General features: G+C 37.6%; 1 protein-coding gene across 13 annotated transcripts in view; it reads right to left on the bottom strand.

Annotated features, from left to right (window-relative positions):
- The window catches only part of TSGA10 (testis specific 10), a 134,318-nt gene that overhangs the window by 80,493 nt on the left and 34,234 nt on the right, over nucleotides 1-19,591 (bottom strand). For all 13 annotated transcript variants that reach the window (XM_070068753.1, XM_070068752.1, XM_070068751.1 and 10 more), the window contains one exon: nucleotides 19,005-19,156. In XM_070068753.1, coding sequence (XP_069924854.1) covers nucleotides 19,005-19,156 — 152 coding nt within the window. The remainder of the gene's footprint in view (nucleotides 1-19,004; nucleotides 19,157-19,591) is intronic.

Raw genomic sequence — 19,591 nt, 5'->3', positions numbered from 1 at the left:
GGCTCCTGGCTTCGGATCGGCGCAACGCAACGGCCATAGCGGCCACTTCAGTGGTGAACCAACAGAGAAAGGAAGACCTTTCTCTCTGTCTCTCTCTCACTGTCTAACTCTGCCTGTCAAAAAAAAAAAAAAAAATTGCCAGAAACTGGCCATAAAGTATAGGTCAACAAATGTCAGAAATATGAAATTTCTAAGAGTATATTTTTCAAAAACAATGTATTAAGTAAGAAATCAATCACAAATAGTAACTGGAAATTTATTGTGGCTTTGAACATTTAAAATAACACATGTAAATAATGTTCCAAATAAGAAATCATAACAGAAATTATAAATGTTTTATAAAGAAATTAGTATATTTCAAAGCTTGTAAATATCAAAAGAAGTATTTTGAGGAAAATTTATGGCTTTACATGGTTATATTCGGAAAAGAAGACATTAGGGAAAAAACGAAATCTAAGGAAAATAAATGAAAGAAAATAACAAAAATAAGAATAAAAGTTAGTGAAATAATAAAACAAGTTGTAGCAACAACCAAAAAAAAAAAAGCAAACATTTAGTCCCTTGAAATGACTAATAATAATCACCAATTCCAGACTACAAAAATAGGAAATTATTAGAGATTCGGTGGACATTAAGATTTTCACAGAATATTACAAATAGCATTATGCTAAACATTTAAAAATGTTTAGACAAAACAAATGGCATAAGAAGATTCTAACTGCTCTATTTTGTAAAATAAAAACTTCCGTTAAAAAGAAGAGAGGTGCAAGCGTTTGACCTAGCCATTCAGCCCACATCCAGTACTGCAGCATCTGGGTTTGAGACCCAGCTCTGCTCCCAATTCCTTCTTCCGGCTAATGCACACCCTGGGAAGCAGTAGGTGATGTGACAAGCAGTTAGGAGATCTGGTTACACTTCCGGTTTCAGAGAGCCATCTCCATGTCTCTTGTCCCTCTCTCTCCCTTTCTCACTCTCATATTCTCTCTCTGCCTCACAAATGCTTTAAAAGAAGTATTTTAATTTCTAATGAAAGCTCAGTTCTTAAAAAAAAAAAAGAAAGAAAGAAAATAGAGACCCAGGAGTTCACTAATACAACTTTCGGCTTATACAAACTTCCAAGTAACAAAAGACAAAATGAAGAGGAATGAATCAGAAAGAAAGCTATATTACCTTTATAAGAAAATCTGATAAAGAAGCCATAAGACAAATTATAAATCATAATTATAAAAAGAGATGAAAATATCCTTAACAAATTATTAGTTAATTTGGCTCAGTAATAAATAACAGGTATACTATGCCTTGACAAATTTGTATTTACTCTAAACTGTAAGGTTGGTTTAGTATCACAATAGTCACTATAATCCTACATTTTAATAGAATAAGAGAAAAATAAAGCTACCATTTCAAAATATAAACAAAAATAGATCATATGATCATTGTAAATATGTATAATTTTTAACATCAGGGCAAACTAGGAATAGAAGAAATACAGATGTTTACCAAAAAAAACTACAACAAATATATTTAAAAAGTTGAAACCTTGGAATACAGAACAAAATGAAAATGCCCACTAACAACATTTTGGTACACTACTAAGCCAAATCCAATGTAACAAAACAGGAAAAAGAAGTAAAATGTACAAAGGATTAGAAAGGCAGAAAAAAATTAATACTATTTGCAGATGGCATGAATATATGGAGCATAAATGAAGAGAATCATCTAAAGATAAGTTATTGAAATCACTGAGGTAAGTTATTGAAATTATCAAAAATTTAATGACTATTGGATACCAAACCAAAATACAAAAACCAATTTTATATAACAGTCACAAACAAAAAAAATTAACATAGTGTCAAAATACTGAGTACCTATGAACCTAATAAAATGAAAGCAAGACTGCTACACAAAAAAACTAGGAGAATTATTGAAAGAAATTAAAGAACATATAAATATAAGAAGAGATATACAATGTTTATGATCTAGAAGACTCAGAGTATAAAAATATAAATTCTTCCAAAGTTCACTTGTGGATTTAACTCAATGACAATCAAATCTTCCTAAGAGTTTTTTCTACTCCCTCCCCTGTGGAGTTTGACTAATTCACTCTAAAGTTCATATGGAAATTGGAAATGCAAAGGGCCAACAACAGCTAAGATTTTCTTATTGAACAACAATGTGGGCCGGCGTCACGGCTCACTTGGCTATCTTGCCTGTAGCACTGGCACCCCGAGTTCTAGTCCCAATTGGGGCACCAGATTCTGTCCCAGTTGCTCCTCTTCCAGTCCACTCTGCTGTGGCCCCGGAGGACAGTGGTGGATGGCCTAAGTGCTTGGGCTCTGCACCCGCATGGGAGACCAGGGGGAAGCACCTGACTCCTGGCTTCGCGCAGGCCGCAACACGCCGGCTGTAGCGGCCACTTATGGGGTGAACCAACGGAAAAAGGAAGACCTTTCTCTCTGTCTCTCTCTCTCACTGTCTAACTCTGCCTGTCGAGAGAGAGAGAGAGAGAGAGAGAGAGAGAGAACAATGTGGACTTGTCTTAATAAATACACCACTTACTACACACTTAATTAGAAGAGTTCTGTAAAATACAAATCAGATTATTGAGTCTAGCAACAGGAACATCTAATGAGTGAGAAAAATGGCTTTGCAGAGCAGTAGAGAAAAGGATAATCTCACAATATACTGCTGGAAAAACTGAGTAGCCATATATACAAAAATAAAACAGTATGTGACCACTGCCTCACAGCATATACAAAAGTAATTCTGGGTGAATTTCAGATATAAAAATGAAGATTATGCAGGAAAATACCTTCATGACATTAAGGTACAAAAATATTTCCTAAGTAAAACACAAACAAAAAACCATAAACTAAATGGGAAAGACTGATAAAGCTGATTATACAAGTAACTTCTGTTAATCAAAAGACTTTTAATTTTTTTTTATTTACTGTTTATTTGAAAGGCAGAGAGACAAAGACAGAGAGAAGTCTTCCATCTGTTGGTTCATTCTCCTAATGTCCACAATAGCGGGGGTTGGGCCAAGCTGGAGCCAAGAGCCTGAACTGAATCCAGGTCTCCTATGTGGGTGGCAGGAACCCAGGTACTTGGACATGCTGTTGCCTAGGGTGTGCATTAACAGGGAGCTGGAATTGGAAGCACAGTTGGGACTTTAAGCAGGCACTTCAGTATGGGATGTGGGCATCCCAACCAGCATCTTTTTAATTTTATTTTTTTTTTGACAGGCAGAGTGGACAGTGAGAGAGAGAGACAGAGAGAAAGGTCTTCCTTTGCCGTTGGTTCACCCTCCAATGGCCGCCGTGGCCGGCGCGCTGCGGCCGGCGCACCGCGCTGATCCGATGGCAGGAGCCAGGAGCCAGGTGCTTTTCCTGGTCTCCCATGGGGTGCAGGGCCCAAGCACTTGGGCCATCCTCCACTGCACTCCCTGGCCACAGCAGAGAGCTAGCCTGGAAGAGGGGCAACCGGGACAGAATCCGGCACCCCGACCGGGACTAGAACCCGGTGTGCCGGCGCCACTAGGCGGAGGATTAGCCTACTGAGCCGCGGCGCTGGCCCCCAACCAGCATCTTAACCACTGCTCCAAACACCATCCTCGAGAAACACTTTAAAGAGAGCAAAACAGACAAGTCAAGGAGAGAGAGAGAAGTTACAATCTGCAGGTATCCAGAATATATAAATTACCATAGAACATAAAGCACACTGTCTTCACCTTCTACAATTTCAAAAAGATAGGTATGTGGAGAAAGAATATGAATGAACACTTTACAGAACAATACAACCACATGGTGAATAAATACACTGAAAGGTGCTCAACCTGATCAGCAATACAAAGCATAAACCAAACCATTTGGCCTGCATACATGGGTGGCAAAATTATAAAGGAAAGGAAGGGAGAGGTAGTCATAAAAGTCAGAATGGTGATTACTTCTGTGGATGTTAAGTATCATGTGATTAAGTGCAGGCATAAGGGACTTATAAAGTGACTAAACCACTGCATTTCTTAAACTGAGAAAGGGATTTCACATTATAATAATTCATTGCTGCTCCTCCGCACACGGAGGAGCCGCACCGGACCGGACGCTTGTTGTTCCCCTTTTTTACAAGTCTTTTCTATAGTAAAGTAAGAATAAGTAAACAGCGAACTCCCAAAGCAAGAATGAGTAGAGAGAAATGAGAAAGAACGAAGCAACGAACTTCCCCGCGAATTCTCCAATGCACCCTCCAACCAACCCACACCACCATGCCGTCTCTCTCCTCCTGTATAGTCCTCTCCACCAATCCGTGCTCTGCTACCCACACGCTGAGCACGCTGCTCTCCTCCAATCAGGAGCAGGTCCTGCTGTTTATTGATTGAACTGGAGGCAGCTGTGTAGAAGCTGTTTCCTCCTCTCCCAGCGCCATATTGTGGGAGAGCAGATGCATAGAACAAGTCTTAATTCGAGTAACAGTCTAATCCGAGTTGCTCCCCACAATTCATTAAGGTATTCAGGTATACAATTATCATCTCCATTGTGTATATGTGTGTTAACTAAACTATTTTCATAAAAGCAGTGAAATAAATCACCAAGGAAAATAGAAATTTAAAAATAAGGAGTATTTATATATTAAAAGATGTAATAAAAGAAAAAACTTAAAATAGTTATCACAAATATGATAAAATTTAACCATTTTCAATACATCTTCTCTAAAAATACACTCAAATTCATTTAAATATCAATTACCTATCAGAAAAAATGATTTCAATAACTATATAAATGAAAAATTAATACATTTTTTTAAATCTTCAATTTCATTTTTTTAAGGTTTATTTGTTTTGAAAGTCAACATTACAGAGCAGAAGAGGCAGAGAGACAGAGATCTTCCATCCACTGGCTCACTCCAGATGGCCGCAAAAGCCAATTCTGGGCCAGGCCAAAGCCAGGAGCCAAGAGTTCCATCCAGGTCTCCCATGTAGATGGCAGGGCCCCAAACACTTGGGCCTTCTTCCACTGCCTTTCCCAGACCAATAGCAGGGAGCTAGATTGGAAGTACAGCAGAAAGGATGCAAACCTGTGCCCATATGGGATGCCATCATTGCAGGTGGCAGTTTAACCTGCTATGCCACAAAGTTCATCACCCTCAATTTCATAATTAAAGTGATTTAAAATGAGATTTTCCGGGGCAGGCACTGTGGCACAGCAGATTAAGCCACCTCCTGCAGGTGGCCCAAGCACCATGGCTCCTGTCTTCACCCTGGCCCAGTGCTGGTCATTGCGGCCATCTGGGGAGTGAACCAGCAGATAGAAGATCTCTTTCTTTGTTTCTCTGTCTCTCTCTGTAACTCTGCCTTTCAAATAAATAAATAATTTTTTTAAAAAACTAAATTAGAAAGTTTTTTATATTTATCTATTTTTTAAATTTCATTTGAAAGGCAGAGAGACAGAGGTCTCTGATCAATCTCTGGTTCACTCCCCAGATACCTGCACCAGACAAGGCAAGCTATGAGCCTGGAATTCCACCTGAGCCTCCATGTGGTTGGCAGGGAAATAAGCACTTGAGTCATTACCTGCTGCTTCCCAGAAGTAGCCCAGACTTGAATCAAACACTCCAATATGAGACGTGGGCGTCCTAAATGGCGATTTAATGACTGCACCAAATACCCACCTTTTTTTAAAAGGTTAATATTAATGCTCCTAAAGACCTAACAAAACTTGCCTTCTTATTTAAAATTTTTTTAATTGATAAATATTTCTTGAAAGGTAATACAGAAATAAAGGATGTAAAGTTTTTTAAGTACACCTCTACTTTTAGGAATCAATACAAAGAAAAATAAGTAGAACAGAAAAAGCAACAATTATCTATTCATCTAACAACAGAATGGTTCAGATAAAAATTACAGTTCAGTTAGCTAAAGTAAAAAAGTTATATGCCCACCTCAGTAAGTACAGAAAGAGAATTTGACAAAGTACAACATCCAATCCTAAAAACAATCTCTAAGTAAACTAGGAACTGAAGGTAATTTTTTCAACTTAATAGAAGACATCCATAAAAAAATCTATAACTAACATCATACTGTGTGTTTATAGTATGAATGCTTCCATGTTAAGATCTAGAATAAGACAAGCTTGTCCACTTCTTCACTATCCCTATTCAACATTGTACTAGATATTCTACCCAGGATAAAAAAGAAAAGCAGACCAGCATTATGGTATAGCAGGTTAAGGTGGTACCTGAGATGCCAGTAACCTGTATGGGTGCTGGTTTGAGTCCTGGCTGCTTTACTTCCAGTCCAGCTCCCTACTAATGTGGCTGGGAAAGCAGCGGGAGATGGCCCAAGTGCTTAGGGCCCTGCCACCACATGCGAGATGCAGATGAAGCTGCTAGCTCTTGGCTTCAGCCTGGCACAGCTAAAGCCACTGTGGTCATTTGAGGAGTGAGCCAGCAAAGGAAGATCTCTCTTTCTCTCTCTCTCCTTTTCCTTCTTCCTCTCTCTCTGCAACTCTGCCCCTCACATAAAGTATCTTAAAAAAAAAAAAAAAGGCAAGAAAAGGAGTGAAAAAGGCATCCAGACTAAATAAATAAAATTGTCCTTATTTATTTTCAGATGACATAATTGTCTATGTAGAAAAGTCAATGAATCTATAAAAAGTCTACAAGAAGCAAAAAGTAAACTTAGCAAGATCATAGAGCAGATCAATATATATAAATCAATATATACAATGAATACATAAAAAAATCAATTGTAGGATTTCCTGTTTTATCCCAAACGTGTAAAGAGCTTGCAATCCATCACTTTCATTCAAAACAAAGGTGAACAAACTGAAAATAAAAGATTTTCTTGGACACATCAGGGAACTGAGTTTCAGAGCAAACTGCCACCCCAAAATTTGAAAATAAAGGCAAGTACAGATGGTCACAGCCAAGATCTATTTGTAGGGTAATCTCAACTAAAATCCTGCCAAGCTATTTTGCAGACATTGACAAAGTAAATTCTAAAGTATATGAGAAGGCAAAAGACTCAGAATGGACAACAATGTTATTAACAAAGAAGATAATGTTAGAGGACTCATCATATTACCTGGTTTCAAGACTCAGAAGATTTTGTTGTTGTTGTTCAAGAGACAAACACAGACAGCGACAGAGCATCCATCTACTAGTTCACTGCCCAACAGAACTGGGGTGGACTGAAGCTGTAAACCAGGAAACTCAATCTAGATATATCATGAAGATGGCAGGAATCCAACCACTTGAGCCATCACCTGCTGTCTTCCAGCATTACCAGGAAGCTAGAATCAAAGCCAGAGCTGGGACCCAAACCCAGGAAAGCAGGCATCTTTAAATGGCATCATATCCTCTAGGCCAAATGCCCACCCCTGCTTTCAAGACTTACTATCAAGTTACAATAATCAAGACAGCATGATTTGGCAAAAGAAAAACAGACAAATGGAGCAGAATAGAGAGCTGAGAAAGAGACCCAAACATGTATAGGTAAGTGATCTTTGATAAAGGAGCAAAGGCAATTCAATGCAGAAAGAATAGCCTTTCAGCAAATGGTGAGGGAACAATTTGAGGCTGCTCATATACTAATTAGTGAACACAGACTTCACAACTTTACAAAAATTAAGTCAGACTGAATCACTGATCTTAGATGGAAAATGTGAAACTATTTCACTTTTAGAAGAAAACAAAAGAGAAAACTATCCACGCCTTTGGGTTTAGTGATATGTTTTTAAGTACAACATCAAAAGCACAATCCATGGAAGAAAAAATTGACAAGTTGGGCTTTATTAAAATGACAGATTTCTGCTCTGTAAAACACATGGTAAAAAGAAAGCAAAGACAAGGCATACATTGGGAAGATATATTTACAGAATAGATGTCTGATAAGAAAATGTATCAAAAATATACAAAGAATTCTTAAACAATAAGTACTTGTAAATAAATAATTAAAATAAACAAAAGATTTAAATAAAAGCTTACCAAGGAAGATATGCAAAAGAACTTCAAAAAGTTCATGGAACCATGGAGTTTAAAAATAAGTGTACTTTATTGCAAAAATTTGAAATGCACATATCTCTTTTTTTGGAATATACATTGTCCACAAATTTTCTGAAGACCCCTTGTCCAAATGGAAAATAAGTATATGAAAAAATGCTTCACATCATGTGTTATCTGGGAATTGCAATCATAACAATGCATCAGTTCACATTTATTATAATAGCTAAAAAAGATATCAAATCTTAGAAAGGATGTGGAGCTTGAGCAGGAATGCAAAATGTTCTGGTCACTTTGGAAAGAGTTTAGCAGTCTCTTATAAAATTAAATATAGTATTACTACTTGTATATGATCCTGCAATTGTGGTCCAGGTAGTTAATGAACTGATTTGAAAATTTATGTCCACACAAAAACCTGCATGTGAAAGTTCATAGTGTCTTTATTCATAATCACCAAAAACATGGAGTCAAACAAGATATCCTTCAATAAGTAAAGGATAAACAAAATGTAGTATATCTATACAGTGAACTACTACCCAGTGATAAGAGGAAATGAGTTATTAAGGTACAAAAGACACGGATGAACCTTAGATACACACTGCTTAGTAAAAGAAGCAAATATGAAAGGTCTACTTAATAGATGATTCCAAGTCTATAACATTTTGGAAAAGGCAAACACTACCTCAGCAAGGTGATCAATATAAAAACCAACAGTAATAAATCATATTGACCATATGTACTCTTGATACATATGTACCCTAAAATGGCAGTTTATCTCTGCGAACTTCTCCTAGAAACATATTACTGCAATCTAATCATGAGAAAAACATCAGATAAAACCCAATTGAGAGACGTTCTACAAAATACCTGATCAGTACTCTTCACAATTGTCAAGGTCATCAAAAACAAGGAAAGTCTGAGACTGTCATAGCCAAGAGAAGCCTAAGGAGACATGACAACTAAATATAATGTGGTATCCTGGATGGGACCCTGGAACAGAAAAAGGACATTAGGAAAAAACTAAGGAAATCTGCATAAGCATGGACTTTTGTCAATAATAATGTATTAGTATAGATTCACTAATTATAATAAAGGTACCACACTAATGTAAGATGCTAATGCTAGAGGAAATTAGATGTGAGGTGTGCATGAACTCTATACAATCTTCACACTATTTATATACACCTAAAACTGTTCTAAGATCGTTTTTAATTGAATTTTTATATGCTAAAAATAAACACTCAGAAATTGAAACATAAAACTCCATTACAACAGCATCAAAGAATATGAAACACATAAGGATAAATCTGACAAAAGATGTACAAGATCTGTACCCTGAAGACTACAAAACACTACTAAGGCAAATTAAAGGTCTAACTACATGGAGAGATGGAAGACAATTTTGTTACCATTTCTCCACAATATCAAATTCTCAAGGTTTGGGTTTTTTTTTTTTTTTTTTTTTTTTTTTTTTTTTTTAGTATCCTGATTTTTTGTGTGGGTGAAGTTGATTCTAAAATTTAATGAAAAGCAAAAGAACTGGATTAGCCAAAACAACTTAAAAAAACTAGAAAAAAAGATGAAAGATTAACACTATATAATAAGATTCTAAAAAAACTAAGGTAATTAAGATTGTAAAGACTCAAAATACATAAATAGATTCATAGAATAAAATAGATCAATCAAGAAATATACCCATAGAGATCAACAAAATTGGCTAACCTTTTCCTAGATTGAGAAATAATTACCCTATGAAAGAAAAGCTAATCTACAGGCCTTGCAGTTCCTGATTTCAAAGCATCTTACACAGCTACAATGATGGAACAGTCTAGTATGGACAAAAAAAAATATGGACCAATGGAATAGAAAAGAGAGTGCTAAAATAAACCACACGTATCTGGTCAAATGATTTTCAACACGGTATCAAAACTACATAACAGGATAAGGAGAGTCACTTCAATAAATGGTGCTGGGAATTCACTCACAAAAAAATTAAACTGTACCTTTATATTATACTATACACAAAAATCTACTCAAATGGATAATCAAAATATTACCTGAAACTATAAAATTCCTAGGGGAAAAAAAAGGATAAAGTTTCATTATATTGGTTTTGGCAATGATTTCTTGAATATGAGACCAAAAGCATTGGCAGGCAGAAAAAAGTCAAATGAGAATATATAAAACTAAAAATTTCTGGACAAAAAAAGTAAACAATCAACAGACTAAAACCCATGGGGCAAGCATTTAGCCTTGTGGCTGGAATGGTAATTAAGATACCTGCATGCTATATTGGAGTCCTGGGGTTAATACCTGGCTCCAGATTCTGACTCCAGCTTCCTGTTAATGTAGACCCTGGGAGACAACAGTGTTGGCTCAAACTAAGTAAGAGTTCCTTCCACATATGTGGTAGAGCTGGACTGAGTTCCCAGCTCCAGCTTTGGCCTGCCCCAGTGCTGGCCAATACAGGTGTTTGAGGAGTCAATCAGTGGCTGAGAGCTCTCTCTCAAATAAATGTCTCTTAAAAGACAATCACGGGGCCGGCGTTGTGGTGTGGCAGGTAAAGCTGCCACTTGCAATGCCTGCATCCCATATGGGCTCCAGTTTGTGCCTTAGCTGCTCCACTTCCGATCCAGTTCCCTAGTAATGGTCTGGTAAAAGCAGTGGAAGATGGCCCAAGTGCTTGGACTCCTACTTCTCATGTGGGAGACCTGGATAAAACTCCTAGCTCCTGACTTTAGCCTGACGCAACCCCAGCTGTTGTGGCCATTTCAGGGGTGAACCATGGGATGGAAGACCTCTCTCTCTCTCCCTTTCTGTAAATCTTTCAAATAAACAAATAATTTTTTTAAAAAAATAAAGGCGGCCGGCGCCGGGGCTCACTAGGCTAATCCTCCGCCTAGCGGCGCTGGCACACCGGGTTCTAGTCCCGGTCGGGGAGCCGGATTCTGTCCCGGTTGCCCCTCTTCCAGGCCAGCTCTCTGCTGTGGCCCAGGAGTGCAGTGGAGGATGGCCCAAGTGCTTGGGCCCTGCACCCCATGGGAGACCAGGAGAAGCACCTGGCTCCTGCCTTCGGATCAGGGCGGTGCGCCGGCTGGAGCGCGCCGGCCATTGGAGGGTGAACCAACGGCAAAGGAAGACCTTTCTCTCTGTCTCTCTCTCTCTCTGTCCACTCTGCCTGTCAAAATAAAAAAAAAATAAATAAAGGCAATCTACAAAATTAGAGAAAAATTCACAAAATACGTATCTAATAAAGGATTAATACTCAAAATACATAAAGAATCTATATAACTCAATAATAAACAAAACATGGGCAAAAGACTCGAATAGGCATTTCTCCAAAGAAGCCATATTCATACAAATGACCAACAGGTACATGAAAAGATGCTGAACAGCACCAATTATCAAGGAAATGCAAATCAAAACCACAATGAGGTAACTGGTTAGAATGGCCATTATAAAAATAAAAGACAAAACCCCCATCAAGACAGAAAATAAGAAAATAAAGGTTTAAAAGGATACGGAGGAAAATGTAACCCTTATGTGCTGCTGCTGGGAAAGCTGCCACTGAAAACAGTATGAAATCTCAAAACATTAAAAATAGGAAGTGTGACATTAGTAAGATGGCAGAAGAAATACCAGCCTTCATTCCTCAACATACACACACAAAAAAAAAACAACTGGCTATCCATGAAAAAAATACATTCCAACGAAACTGTAGGGGCCAATTAAGAATGTGCAGCAGGGCTGGTGCTGTGGTACAGTGGCATAGTGGGTAAAGTCACCAGCATCCCAAATAGGTTCCAGTTTGAGTGCTGGCTGCTCCACTTCCGACCCGTGGGCCCTAGGGTGATGTGTCTAGGAGGGCAGCAGAGGATGGCCCAGGTAGCTGGGCCCCTGCCACTCAGGTGGGAGACTCTGAAGAAGCTCCTGGCTCCTGGCCTTGGCCTGGCTCGGCCCTGACCATTGCAGCTATCTGGGGAGTGAACAAGTAGATGGAAGATTCTCTCTCTGTTCCTTCCTCTCTGTCTTTCTGTAACTGTGTTGTTCAAAATAAATAAATAAATAAATCTTTAAAAAAAAAAAAAAGTGTAGCGACAGAGTGGAGAGGAAAGAAAGGAAGGAAGGAAAAGAATGAAAAAAGAACAGCTAAGAAAAGATTGCTGGAGAGCTCAGCACACTTGAGACAACCAGAGGTCACTAGGAACAAATAAAACAGGAGCTATCAGTATCAAACGCACGGTGAATGCCACTGTGATCCTTAGCAGGCTGCTCTACAGAGGGCATTGGCAGTTTTTACCACTAAGGTAACCAACAGTCACCCTTGCCACAGGCCCCTCGGAGATGAAGAAGTTGCTCTGCCCTTACCTCCAAGGAGTCAGTATCGTTCTGTCCTGGAACCAGGTCCACTACCATCCCAAACCTGCATGTGTCCTACACAGTGGAGCCATGACTGCTCCATGCATGCCCATACATCAAATATCAAAGCCATATGACTATGGTCTAGCCCCATCCTAGGGTCCAGAGCCATGGACACTCTGTGTATGCTTGCACTATGGACCATGGTGCCACAACTGCTACTTGTGCATCCATTCTTCAGACATGGGAGGCACCAACCTGGCAAGCTAGAAGGCACCTAGGCCACAAAGCCACTGTCATCATATCTGTGACTACTTTCCAAACCCCAATCCCTCAGCCATTCTACAAATGCCAGCACTATGGACATTGGGGCCATTGCTGCAGCAGATGTCCCACGCCCCTCCCCAGAGCAATGGTAGCCTCTCTAGAGCATACCTGTGCTCTAGAGATCCTGTCACTGAAGCCATTCCATAACAGTCTGTTCACAGGACATCAATGTCACAACAAATATCTTTAGTTAAAATTTCCACCACAGGAGAAAAAGAGATCAGAAGAACCCTAACAGTCTTTGCCATCAAAGACCACAATAACTTTTGCACCGGAGCAGACATCCACAGACTTGGTTGCTTGAAGATCACAATCTCTGCTGATTCCAAACTCAGCTGAAAGAAATGTATGAGACTATGCTGCTGTGCTCTCCCTAGAGACTGAACCACTGCACTGTATCCAAATAGTGCCCTTTCACTCACTCACCTGTAGTTGAAGATCTTTCCCCACTGACACTAGGCCATAAAGCATCTGGTAGAAGTGACTGATTATTCCATTAAATGCGCAGACATTAATACAAGGCAACAACAAACAGAAAAAAAAAGCCAGAAAAATATGACACCACCAAAGGAAAACAAGAATTTCCCAGTAACTGATCCCAAAGAAATGGATTCTATGGACTGTTGGATAAAGAACTTGAAATAATAATTTTAAGAAAGCCAAGTCACAGAGAACATAGCTAATTTAGCAAAATTAGGAAACAACACAAAACAAAAACAAAATTTTCAACAGAGAGATAGAAATGATTTTTAAAAAAGGAATCAAATAGAAATTCTGGAGTTGAAAAAACACAATGAATGAAATGAAAAATGCAATGATTCATTGTTTGAGAAAAGTAACCCTGAAGTCAGTGCTGACACTGACAATGTTTCCAAAGGTCACATTTGCAATATCCATCAAACTTGCACTGGTAAAATTGGTAAAATGCTTGGTCATATGTGTAAGGTTCATTGTTTCTAAGACATCTGAACTTTGTAAGATGTCAAGAGTATTTCATCCCAAAATAGCCACCTTAGCATAAGGATTATTTTGAGTTCCATCAGCCTATGTGTAATACTATACTTACTGGTCACTTTAAGTCTGGCATAAAGAAAACAGTAAATTACCTAAGATCTCATAACCTTTTCTTAGAATTTCAAAAAAATTTTCTTACATGATGAACACTGGGGACTCATTATGACTTCAGTAAATAGTACCTTATCATTGCTTGCTGTGAATATTGCTTTTGAAAATCATACCTTTTAATTCCATTCTGGGCTTTTCTGTCTAAATGAGGCCCTCCCATAAAACTGTTTAATAATCCCAAGAATTCTTTTTCTCCTTCTTTAGTGTAAGTAAGTCCCTGAGACTGACTTAATTCTAAATGACCTATTCTTTGTGAATCCCAATCTTTGAAATTTTTGTAAATATTATGCACAGCCAAAAAGAAAAGAAAAGAAAAATGCAATGATGAAGCAGAAAAATGTCAGCTGAAAATTATCAGAGAGGAAAACAGAAAACCCACAGGACTTATGGGCTATGGTCAAGAGAGCCAATATTCATATTATGGGAATATAAGGAAAAGGGGCAGAAAGCATATTTAAAGAAATAATGGATAAAAGCTTCCCAAATCTGGGGAAAAATATAAACATCTAAGTATATGAAGCTCAAAGGTTTCCAATCAGTTTCAAATCAAAGACTTTTTGAAGACATAATATAATGAAACTGTTATAAAATCAAGACAAAGGGAAAATCTTGAATGCCCAAAGAGTAGTTTCCTCACATTCTTATAAAAGGGAATCTCCATATGGCTCTCAGTGGATTTCTCAGCAGAAAACTTTACATGCTGGGAGAAAACTGGATAATACATTCAAAGTGCTGAAAGTATAACAAAACCTGCTAACCAAGAATACTTTACCTGACATGACTGTCCTTCAGAAATGATGGAGAGATCAATCTTTCCCAGACAATCACAAGCTGAGAGAGTTCATCACACTAGACCTGCCTTACAAGAAATGCTAAAGGGAGTTCTTTGAGCTGAAATGAAAGGATGCTAATTAGTAAGATGAAAACATATTAAAATATAAAACTCACTGGAAAAAATAAATAAATGAGAGGACTTGATTTTCATTGAAAATGGTATTAAAAGATAAAAGTAAAAAAACTTAGGCTTTATTTCTCAACATAAGCTCAATCAAGTTGAAGATACTTTTGTAAGCAAGGATATCAGCCATTTAGTCTGTCACTAAAGAAATGAGAGTCCTAGAAATTTAACTATGTTAATGTAGTCTTTTGACATTACTAACTGAACAAAAATGGGTGCTTTTTAAAGGTATTTTTAAAGGGCTGTCATTGTGGCATAGCAGGTAAAGCCACCAACTAAGACAATGGCATCCCATATGGGTGCTAGTTTGTGTCCTGCCTGCTCCACTTCTGATCCAGCTCCCTGCTAATGGCCTGGGAAAGGAAGAAAGAAACTGGATCCTTATCTTACATCATACACAAAAAGTCAACTCAAAATGATTTTAAAAATTAAATATAAGACTTAGAACTATAAAACTCCCAGAAGAAAAAAGGGGAAAGTGCCATGACATTGGCTACAATTTTTTTAAATATGACACTGAAGGCACAGGCAACAAAAGCAGAAAACAGAAGAATGGCATCAGAGGGATGGGTGCTGTAGTACAGTAGTAAAGTTACTGCTTGGTACACCCACATCCCATATTGGAGTGCCTGGGTACAAACTTCTACTTCTGCTTCCAATCCAAATTCCTGCTACTACACCCTGGAGTAGTAGGCAATAGCTCAAGTACTTAGGGGCTCCTGCCACCCATGTGGGAGACCTGAATGTTCCAGTCTTCTGGGTTTAGCCTGGTCCAGCCCTTCCTGTTGCAGGCATTTGGGGAGCAAATCAGCAGATACAAGATTTTTCTTTCTCTCTCTCTCTCTTTTCCCAACCTCCTCCTTCTCCTTTGTCCCACTGTCACTGTCACTCTCACTCTGGCTTTCAAATAAATAAAACCTAAAAAAAAGAAAAATGGCACCACATAAAAATAAAAAGTTTCTGCACAGCCGGGGAAACAATCAATAAAAAGAAAAGGCAACTTACAAAATGGGAGAAAACATTTTTAAACTGGGTATCTGATAAGAAGTTAATATCTAAAGTATATAAAAATTCGTACAGCTTAATAGCAAAAGAACAACAAAAACCACAACAAATAACCCAATTAATAAATGGGCAAAGGACCTAAACAGACATTTTTCCTAGGAAGACTCACACGTGGCCAACAAGTATATGAAAAGATGCTCAACAATGCTAACCATCAGGGAAATATCCTTATACATGTGAGAATGGCAGTTTTCTTATTGAGAAGATAAAAGATAATAAGTGTTGACAAGGATACAGAGAAAAGAAAACACATTTGCACACTTGGTAGAAGTGTAACTTGGTATTGCTACTATGGAAAACAGTACGCACGCTCCTCAAAAAATTAAAGCAACTATATGATCTAGCAAACCCAATTCTGGGTATAAATATCAAAATGAAATAAAATTACTATATCAAAGACCCAATTCATTGCATCATTATTCACAATAGCCAAGACAGGGGAACAGCACAAATGTCAAGAAATAAATGGATAAAGAAGTGGATACAAGGAGTCTTCAAAAAATTCACAGAGGGTAGGTGGTTAATACACCTGTATTCCATATTGGAATGCCTGGGTTTTCTGCCTAGTTCTACTTCCAGTTCCAGCATCCTGCTAATGTACACCCTGGAAAGCAGCAGGTTCAAGCAGTTGGGTCACCTGCATGGGAGACCTGGATTGAGTTCCCAGCTCTGGCTTCAACTTGACCCAGTTTTCACTAAAGACATTTGGGGAGTGAATCAGTAGACAAGAGATACCTTTCTCTTCCTTTCAAATAATTAAACAAATAATTTTAAAATTTTCTCTTTAAAAGACACTATTAAGAAAATAAAAAGGCAAGGCATTCACGGGAGAAAATAACTGCAAACATAGATATGGCAAAGACTTATACACAGAATATAGAAAGAACTTCCACAATTTACCAATAAAAACAACTCATTATAATCACATAAAAGATTTGAGCAGACATGTAGCTAAAGGAGATAAATGGATGACAAATAAGAAAATGAAGATGTGCAAAATTATTAGTCAATAGGGAAAGGCAAATCAAAACAAGAATATATACCTATTAGAATGGCTAAAATTAAAAAGGCACTACATAACAAATGTTGGGGATGATAACTACTGAAACACTTCATGCACTGCTAGTGCAAATGTAAAATAAAAGTGTACAGACACTTTTGAAAGCAATTTAATGGTTTCTTCAAAAGTAAAACACAAATATCTATCATATGACTCAGCCATCATACTCCTAGGAATTAATCCAAGAGAAATAAAAGCATATGTCCACACAAAGACTTGTATGGAAATGTTCTTAGCAGCTTTATTTGTTATGGCCAAAGATGGGAAACAATCCAAAAGCCTATGGGTATATCTATATAATAGAATACTAGTCAGTAATCAAAAAGAATGAAATACTGATTACACACAACAGCAAGAAAAAATTTCAAAGTAATTATGATGAAGGTACACAGCCCCACAAAAGCATACATACTGTATGTTTTCACTCTCTTAAAATTTTAAAAATCCAAACAAATCTCTGACAGAAAGCAAATCACCAATTGTCTGGCAACGACAGGCGGGGGAGAGATAACAGAGGAACATAAGGACACTTCTGAGAATAGTAGAGAATATGCTCACTAAATTGATTGTGGTGATGGTTTTACAGGTGCATATATATGCCCAAACTTACTAGCTGAACACATGAAGTATGTCCAGTGTACTGTGTGTGCACTGATTATACTTCAATGAAACTGTTAAGACAAATTTATATACAAAACCCTAAATTATAACATATCTATCCATTAGAATATTTTTAAAGACTACTAGAATGCCTTTAAAGAGATTGTAATGACATGGAGAAATGCTTATGGCAAATAATTAAATGAAATTGACCAAATATAAAACTATATAAGGGTGATCTCAATTCTCCCCAGATTATGGAATCATGAGTAATTTAAATTCTCTCCCTACTTTTTTTTGTATTCCAAGGTTTTCTTTGTTGTCATATGTTTTATAATTTGCTTAATTTTTCCCAGGCTTAAAACACTCTTATAAGCAGGAAATTTTAAAATAAGTGAAAGGAATGAGTTTGAGTAACCATCTGTCCTGACAACTGATTCTAACCTATGTACTATGAGAAGATCAAAGAGAGACTTTGGGAGTTTGTATGCAAACCAAGTATTATCTGTAAATTTAATAATATACTTCTAAAGCATATGAACTCTTTCCAATATCCACCAATGCACTGAAATTCAGATATGCTCAACTTTTAGAACCTCTATTTCTCATATTAACAGATCTAAAGTAAAACTAGGAATGCAGAGATCTTCAAAAATGTATTCTCCCATACTTATCATCTGTAGGCATCTTTGGTATTTCTTCAGCTAGTATACCAAGTATATAGAAATGGCTAAGAACAATACTTGGCATTCAATTAACAGAAGCTCCATCCTTTTTCTCTAAGACTTTTAATTATAAGCTAAAGTACCCTTTTTCTAAGCTACTGTCCCATCTGTGCTTTCTTATTCTGTTAATATCCCAGAACAGAATTTAAGTTATAAAGGTACATTAAACAACCAAATACCAAAGCCAAATATGCTGTTTACTCAGAGGGCTTCGTAAAAGTTATTTTGGGGGCTGGCATTGTGGCATAGTGTATAAAGCCTCCACCTGCAATGGCTGGCACCCCATATGGGAGCCAATTCCTGTCCCGGCTACTCCACTTCAGTCAGTCTCCCTGCTAATGGTTCGGGAAAAGCAGCAAAGCATGGCCCACGTGCTTGGGCCCCTGCTACCCACGTGGATTCTGGCTTTGGTCTGGCCCAGCCCTAGCCATTTGTGGCCATCTTAGGAGTGAACCAGCAGATGGGAGACTTCTCTGTTTCTCCCTACTCTCTGTAACTCTTTCAAATAAATAAGTCTTTTTTTTTTTAATTATTTTGGTTAAACTTCAAGGCTTTTGCAAAGGAAGGTTAAAATTACTGCAAGTATAACTTTTAGCTACGTGTGGCATTACCAGTCTGACTGATTTTGGTGACATCGTTCAATGTGTGTTGAGGGTTCTAAAACTTCAAAACAGTCCTCTCAGAAATTAAAGTCAACAGCAATTTAATTTTCATTATAAAATATACAACAAAAATCAGAGTTATTACCTATAGAGTGAACTGTTAGTTGTTTAAAGGTCATTTAGTTTACCTCAAAGAATTATTCTCTGCTTTTTGTCTGCCAAGTTCACTTTCAGTATCCATTGCCTTTCTTGCTAGTGATTTCATTTCTTTTTCCACAGTAGTTATGGTTTCCTTCATCAAAGTCATATTTGACATTTGCTCCATACGTTCATCATCAAGCTATATTAAGTAGAATGACAAGGTTACTGCCATCACTAAAATGCCTTAGGTATGCTCCTGAAGAGACACATTCCCTCTGTGCAAACTGGTTTATGTCAAGATTTACAGGATGAGATGATCAGTTAGACCTGAATGGAAGGTTTTATGGACAAGGTATTACGTAGTAGAAACAAGAACAAGCCACTTAAATTCTTTTCTATAAAGCACATTATAGTATATCAGTCTGTATTTTTCGATCTTGTTCAACTAAACTATAGCATACGAGTCCTATCTGCAAAAGGATTTCTTAATTGTTGTCCAATGTTAATAGCCTACACATATAAAATGAGAGTATGAAAATAAAAATTATGGGCCAGCATTGTGGTATAGCAGGTTAAGCCAGTGCCTACAATACCAGCATCCCTCATGGGTGCCAGTTCCAGTCCTGGATGTTCC

This window comes from Oryctolagus cuniculus, chromosome 2, assembly GCF_964237555.1.
Source record: "Oryctolagus cuniculus chromosome 2, mOryCun1.1, whole genome shotgun sequence".
NCBI lineage: Eukaryota > Metazoa > Chordata > Mammalia > Lagomorpha > Leporidae > Oryctolagus > Oryctolagus cuniculus.
This window is presented reverse-complemented; position numbering and strand designations above follow the sequence as displayed.